Below are 7,576 nucleotides of genomic sequence, written 5' to 3'. Positions count from 1 at the left end.
TGTTATGAACTAATATTTAATATAACATTTTTAATGAGTTATAAAATTATATAATATAATACACTTTAAAAAAAAAAACAAAAATATAAAAATTACTTATATCAAAGTAAGAACATTTTATATAGCTTCTTATGATCAGGATCTTTAAAATTAGGAACAAAATTTATCTTAACTATTTCGTCAATACCTTCACTTTTGGTTGGTTCTTGAAATTTTGAACTGAAAATTAAGCATACAAATTTATTTTATATAATTATGAACTTATGAACTGCTGTGATGTTTTAATTTAAAATAATATTGATCTTCATACAAATAAATAGAAAAATAAAAAGATTATAAATATGGCTATGCAATACCTTATAAGACATAAGTTGTTCATTAAAAATAAATAAATGAAGTGTATACAATATTTTTTTTCTATAAAACCCTAATTGATTATACTTTTCCAAGTGGAACCCTAGTTTGATAACAGTAAATTATTGACTTGTAGTATTTATATTTTTAAATTTGATTTAAAAAGAAAGAAAAATAATATATAAAAGTAAAACAATGATTTTATGCATAAAAAAACATTTACTGCACAAAGAAATACATGTAACTAAGTACCTGTTTTTATCAATTTAATGAGAAGAATGAAATTTGTGTGCATCTAACCATTTTAACCTATAGGTTAGCGCGAGAATCTAACCTAATCATGTCAGTATGCCACCGTTGATTGTAATTCTTTTCCACAAAAGTTTTGCTTAATTTTTGGATGGAACACGGAACACTTGTGGTTCATTCATGGAACTCCAAGGTTCCGCAGACCACTATTTAGGAAATGCTAAGGCTTAACCTACAATAAACTATAGATACTCTTATTTATACTTACAAATAAAAATTAATTGCAGCATCTGATACTTTTTGATGTTTTTTATCAGTCAATTCTCGAAACTAAAAAAAAAATATATAATTTTAAATCATTTTTTTACGTAAATATTTATTGTATTTATTTATTTATTTGTATCAAATAATTTATAAAAAAAACTTCCCTAATAGTTTGAATTTTTCAAAAATTAACAAAAACAAAGTTTTTTGAATAATAAAATAAACTTAAAATATAATAAAGGAAACATACTTTTTAAAATGCATAAAAATTTGGGCACTACTTTGGTAAACGTTCTACAGATCTTGCCAGTTCTACATTTAGACTGTCACCAAATTTGTAAATACATTATACAATTTTTATAACTTATTTTTATATTATATAAGATAGGTATAACCAATTATATAGAAATTAAATTTTATAGTATAGTAATGAACAAATTAGATAATGTCTAGATAATATTTTAATTATTTGAAAGTTAAATTCCCATTATTATCCACATTCCGAAGCTTTGTTAGAAGATTTACAACAGATGGTTTTTTTAACCTAACCTAATCGTGGATACCATGTAATGAGAAAAATGTTCACTTCGAAACTACTGTCTAGAGCAGTAGTTTTCAGCCATTTTTGATTCATGTCACCTTTAACCATTAGAATCAAATACTGCATCACCTTAACATCAAAATAATAAACAATCTTAGCTTTAAATTTAAAAATTATTTTATAAATAATAAAAAAAAAAATATAGTACATAGAAAAAAACCTTGATATTAATATGAGTATAATAATATGATTTTTGCAAAAATGTATTTTATTCCTTTTCTCATTGATTTTTCGTGTTACCCAGGTTGAGAACTACTGTTCTAAAGACACAAAATAAAAAACTATACACAGCCTACTTACACTCCGTTATCATGTACAGTTGTAAGACATGGTCCACGACGCAGGGTTATGAAAATAAACTATTGACTTTCGAAAGGAAAATACTTAGAAAAATATATGGGTCTATATTAAACCTCAATACTGAAGTATACGAGTAAAGAAAAAAATTCTGACTTAAAAAGTCTGCTTAATACAACCAATTTAAAAGATTTTTTGAGGATGAAAAGGTTAGAGTGATTTGGTCATGTATGGCATGCAGAGGGTGGACTGATAAGACAGGTTATACTTAACTCATTAACAAACCAAGTAAAGGACTTGAAGACATTACATAATGGAGCAAATATTGAAGATGCAGAGGATTGAGAAGTTTGGAAAACTTTGATAGAAGCTACAAAGCGCCTAAATGGCACGTGAAGCAAAAAAATAAAATAAAATTTAAAAGTTAAAAATGACTTTAATTTATACTCACTTTGTTATTATGTTTTCCATGATCTTTGGATACATTCATTAAAAATACTCGACATGGTATTTTAAAACTTTTAGCTATATCAATGAAGCGTTTTCTTGATTCAATATCAGGATTTGTATTGTCAATTATTATACTACGACTACTACCACTTAAGTATTTTTTAGTCATAGCAACACATTTTTGCCATGAGCCCAGTGTATCTCTGCTAATTATTTTCATATGGTCATGAAAGAATAAATTATTTGATGCAAAATAACTTTTCCCTGATCCAGGACAGCCAACCATTATGATCATCTAAAAATTACTTAAATTACTATAGTCTGTCTAAGGAAAGAAAAGTAACACGTCATGGCGAAAACCAGACATTCATGTGCATGTCACTAAACAGTGTTTATATAAACATTATGTAGGTTTGCCATATGTGTTATCTAAACACATATTTTAAGACGCTTCAAACCACTGGTGTGGCTTGATTACGTTTTAATATCTGCCTATTCCTACCACATTTGGCTGGCACAGGTTTGTACCTTAGTCTACTTGCACAAAACAGCATCTTTTTTTGCGAGACAGACTATATTAAAGTATTAAAAATTGCATGTTGAAGATGTCTTACTTCTTTATTAGGAGAAAACAAAACTTGGGGTGTTAAATCTGTATAGAGGACATTATCCATAATGTCATTTGGATTAAATTCTGGTAATGCATACAGTTCTTCAGTAGGTGCTTTTAAAAAGTACTCTTCAGGAGTATAAAATTTGATTCCAATATTCATGGCAAATAAGCGGTCGCAACATGAATGGTCTTTTTTAATTGGTTTGCCATCAGAACTGAAACGAGCAGGCCGACCCGCTGCATCACCACAAAAAAAACTTTCATCCATGTTAACTGATATACCTCCATTGTACTAAAATAAAAATATATTAATAAAATATATTAAATTACATAGAAAAAAAATAGCCTTACATCAGAGATCAAAATATTCCACATTCCTGGTGCAGGTTTTCTGTATATATCTTTTTCAATGGCTACAAATACTTGAACTGGTACTTTGAGTACTTTGAGGATATTTTCAATTTTAATTTTAAATGTATGAAAATTTACTTTTAACTTTGAAATACTTCCTTGATTAGTAAATATCACTATTTTGTAACCGTCATCTGACAATTTGTTAATAGATGTAATAACTTCAGGGTTATAAATGTTCCAATCATTCTCGTCAATGGGGAACACTTTACCAGATCGAGTAACAATAAGTGTTCCATCTAAATCAAATGCAGCTACCTTGAATGTCAAATACATAATTAAAATAAAAAAAATGTAATTAACAGTATTAATTAATTAAACATTTACTTTATCTTTATGAACAATATTTGGATTATTATACACCATTAACGAATCATTTATACAGTCCCATTTAGGTGTAGAACTTGAGCGAGGTTTTTTATGTAAAATTTCTTTATCTAAACAATTGGTTGTTCTTTTGTTGGAGTCTACACCATAAGTAGGAGGTGTTACAAAATCTAAATGATATGTATAATTGCTGTTAAACAACAATGCCACTTTGTCTCCGTGGTTTAAAAGTCTCTTTTCTCCTTTTATCATAGATTCATTATTAACAGCCGACTTGTTACCACCTAATTGTTCAACCAATACTCGAGCCGTAGAATAGTCAGCTACAAATTTCACTAAAAAAAAAAATAAAAGATTAACTACATACAATTAAATAGATTAAGAACAAAGCTTATAAATAATATTAAGTCTACTTATTAATTTAATTAAAGATACCAGGTTCTAAAAAAATGTTATGAGTAAAAATAAAAATATGGGAACACTTTAAACTCTTTGTAAATATTATAATATATTGTATTAATTTTTAAACATGAGCTTTGTCAAAAGTGTAAATTAAATTAAATATTAAATATAAATTTATAAAAGTAACCTATGTAACCTAGTAGAAACCTTGGTAAGTATAATCTACAATAAAATATTAATATAAATAATTATAATATTATAAGTCTTAGACACTAAAATCAAGTCACTGGAAAATTCCCCCCTACCCAAAAACTCCACAAAAATTTAAAAATATAACACAATATTATAAATATATTTATCTCTTCGCTCAGAATCTAAAATAATAATAATTATAATAAATATGGGTAGTAAAAATGCAATCTACATTTTTATTGAAATATATATATATCTATTATATGTGTATAACTATAAATAAATACACTTATCCATCAATAAAAATAAAACTAACTGTACTAGGTACCTCAAACCAACCAAAATTTCAAATATTTATTAATAATTAGGTAAATAATATAAATACTATTTATTGAAAGGTAGCTATATAAGATACATTCAAATGCAGGCTCAGAGTGGCTGGGATGCTACAGCATCCCTTGCCCTAAAATTTAGTTACCCCTTATATCGGTATAAATATGCCTTGATTACTCTATACTTAAAATGAATGTGAATTTGAAGGCGAAAGTTACAATATTCAAATAAAGTTGTAGGTATCTCTATTATTTATAAAATATTAATAACAATTATAAAGAATACAAAGAATTAGTGAAAGAATAATAACTTTTGTTATTTGCCCTTTAAATTGTATAACATCCCTTGCCCTTTTTTTACCAGTTCATGACTGTTCAAATGGTTTTCAGTATTTAAACATAATATGTAGGTAGGTACTGTTCCACTACTTTGGTAGCTAGAGTAGCATAATAGCTACTTCTGAAGTTAAAAATGTATTCATTTTTTTAGTTTATATGAAGAAAAAATATATTGGTAAATCAAAAATAACTAATATTACAGAACAATCAAAATATGACACTCGCATGAATTTTTATATCCATGATTTTTTTTTCTAGAGTTTTTACCATGGATATTTTTTTTAACTACCACAAAAATCAATTTCAAATAAATTAATGTGTATAAAATTATTTGGGTATTAAAAACCAATTCTATTGAAAACATTTATGTTTCAATAGTTTATTTATTTGAAATTGTATTGGAATTTTTTTCCTGCATATCTAAACAAGAAATATTTAATATACCTACTTCACATTTTTAATAATAGGTATCACAGTGACACTTAATTGGATATATTCACATCATTATAATTGTATCACTTCGGGAACATTAGATGGGATTAAAAACGAATAAACTCATGTTCTAGTGTAAATTATAAGATTTTACATATAAACATAATTCGGTACTTTTCAGTTATCCCAACTACCATGAGTCTCAATTCCATTATCTTGTCTACTTCCTCAAAGCCTCAACCAACATAAATTTGTCATTTATATAATTAATATAATGTATATTATAATATAACTTATATTACATATCACATAATCGCGACTACCTTTCTTTATACGACATAATTTTAAAAAATGAATTAAAAATTATTAAAACTATCTAGTAAGTACAAAAACTAAAAATAAAATTCAAATTTCAAAATTAATAACTAACTCGAGTAGAAAAATGTTCAGCCATCCAATTTAAAACACCTATAAATGGATTATCATGCTTTCGACACCACACAAATTTAACCAAATAACTTCTGAGAAAATAAGAATTAGGGGCCAGCGTTGCCACTCGCTTGCTTGGACATTCAAAACTAAAATATCCCTCAATATGCTATACAACACCACCTATGGTAGGCCACAGGCACGGGTTAATCCGTGGTCACATGGTTAAAAATGATGCCTGTCATTTTGCTAACAGCGGTTCAGCAGTTAGTAATAATTATTAAATAGCAGTTATTTGGTTAGGTAGTAGAAGATGGCGGTTAAACCAGTGGTAGTCGCAGCATCGGCTAGTAGTGGGGAATCAGGATAACCGAAAAGTACCCGTAATTCATATTGAAATGTATGTATAAAAAAAAAAAGTAGTATCATAGTATTATTTTTAATTTACTTTGATTTTTTGACATTCTTTGATCGATTATTCCTGTCTGTTGTGTTCTACCCAATATTAAAGGTTCATTGTCCAGTAGTATAAATTTTAGTTCTGGATTTTCATCAGATACCAAAACACATAATGTGACATTGTCATTGGTCTTCACCGACAATTCTGACATATTAAACTGAGCAAATATCAGATATATTGAAAATGTAAAAGTAAGTCTATAGATAAATCTTTAAAATCTATACCTCAATTACTATAAACAGAACCTTAGTCAAAATATTATATTTAAACAATTCAAATTATTTAAAATCGAAAATTGAACTTGAACATTGGTGTACATACAGTAAAGTGACCAACTGATAACTGACAAGGAATTGAAATTATTTTGATAACAAAATAATGAGATAACACAAATTTATTATAAAAAAAATAGGTTTGTTCCAACACGGAGTTTGAGATTAGTTTCCAACTGATCCATGATTGATTTACAGTGCATGCGCTAATGTGGACTGATCATGAATTATGACTCCCAGTCTGGTCAGAATCCGTGGATCCATGGCGTAGATCGCATAGACCTGTAAACTAAGTTACAGTAGTTTACAGGTCTATGGTAATCGTTTGACTATCATTAACCAATCATAAAACTGATCTAATAACATGTTGGAACAACTATCCGATAGTTTGAGTTTGGCGAGTTTGCGTTTTGGACGAGTTGAAACGGAAAAATTCTACTGAGCAGTGAGCATGCTCCCGACAGTACCATGATAGTTTGACCGCGTGTTGGAAACAAACCTATTATAGATGTATGAGACAATAAATAATTAACACCAATCACTGTTAGGTCCTAGATAGGCTCTCTAGTAAGTTGCCTACCTTTGAAAGATAGCAGACTCAAGAAGGGTTCTCATACCCCCCCCCCATCAATTTTTTAAAACATTAACATTTTAGTTTGTTAATAAGCTATTTAATTAAAGAAATTAAGAAAAAATATTATATAATATTTTAATGCTACAATTTAGTTAATTTTATATTTAAATACCTATAAATAATATGAATAATAAAATCGTAAATGATAGATAGCACCTCCCTCAGAAAAACGCCCCCTTCAAAATAAAAAAATGCCCACAAGGGGAGTGGTAGCGGCCACGTTGGGAATTACTGGTTTAATTTATACTGTGTAGTTTAGATTATCAAGTAAAAAGATTGGGTAATGAAATTCAAAAAAAAATTAGTTAGTATAATATTATATTTAAAAATATACGATTTATGTTTTAATTTAGATTTATAGACCCGTATCCCGTAGATTTATAATTTATATGTAAAACCAGATTATCCTGTTGAAGCACGTAGAGGTGACTCTAGACTCATAGATGTATATCATTTTTCATATATCTATATTGTGTAGGTTAGGTATAAAAACGAGACCTAACCTAACGGAATGTTTG

General features: G+C 27.7%; 1 protein-coding gene across 4 annotated transcripts; it reads right to left on the bottom strand.

The window, feature by feature from the left end:
- Window positions 1–6,501, bottom strand: LOC114123101 (uncharacterized protein F21D5.5-like). 4 transcript variants are annotated; one of them, XM_050202537.1, is made up of 8 exons: window positions 6,377–6,501; window positions 6,141–6,309; window positions 3,567–3,901; window positions 3,180–3,497; window positions 2,830–3,120; window positions 2,217–2,510; window positions 872–933; window positions 1–219 (listed from the first exon to the last, which is right to left on the bottom strand). In XM_050202537.1, the coding sequence occupies exons 2-8, from the start codon at window positions 6,301–6,303 to the stop codon at window positions 102–104; spliced, it is 1,581 nt and encodes a 526-aa protein (XP_050058494.1). In that variant the 5' UTR covers window positions 6,304–6,309; window positions 6,377–6,501; the 3' UTR covers window positions 1–101. The 4 variants fall into 4 exon arrangements, with proteins under 4 accessions (XP_050058494.1, XP_027841766.1, XP_027841765.2 ...); XM_027985965.2 differs by having other exon boundaries at window positions 6,141–6,496; XM_027985964.2 differs by lacking the exon at window positions 1–219 and adding an exon at window positions 2,039–2,146 and having other exon boundaries at window positions 883–933; window positions 6,141–6,497.
- Between the last annotated feature and the right edge of the window lie 1,075 nt (window positions 6,502–7,576).

The sequence above is a fragment of the Aphis gossypii genome, chromosome 3 (assembly GCF_020184175.1).
Source record: "Aphis gossypii isolate Hap1 chromosome 3, ASM2018417v2, whole genome shotgun sequence".
Taxonomy (NCBI): Eukaryota; Metazoa; Arthropoda; class Insecta; order Hemiptera; family Aphididae; genus Aphis; species Aphis gossypii.
The sequence above is the reverse complement of the archived record's forward strand: the minus strand, read 5'-3'. Positions and strand labels throughout refer to the sequence as shown.

Coding starts and splice junctions, on each gene's coding strand:
- LOC114123101 (XM_050202537.1), bottom strand. CDS start 6,303: ATGTCAGAATTGTCGGTGAAGACCAATGACAATGTCACATTATGTGTT. Junction 3,121..3,179: donor GGAATATTTTGATCTCTGAT/GTAAGGCTATTT, acceptor TTTTTATTTTAG/TACAATGGAGGTATATCAGT. Junction 934..2,216: donor ATGGAAAACATAATAACAAA/GTGAGTATAAAT, acceptor TTTTTTTTTTAG/TTTCGAGAATTGACTGATAA.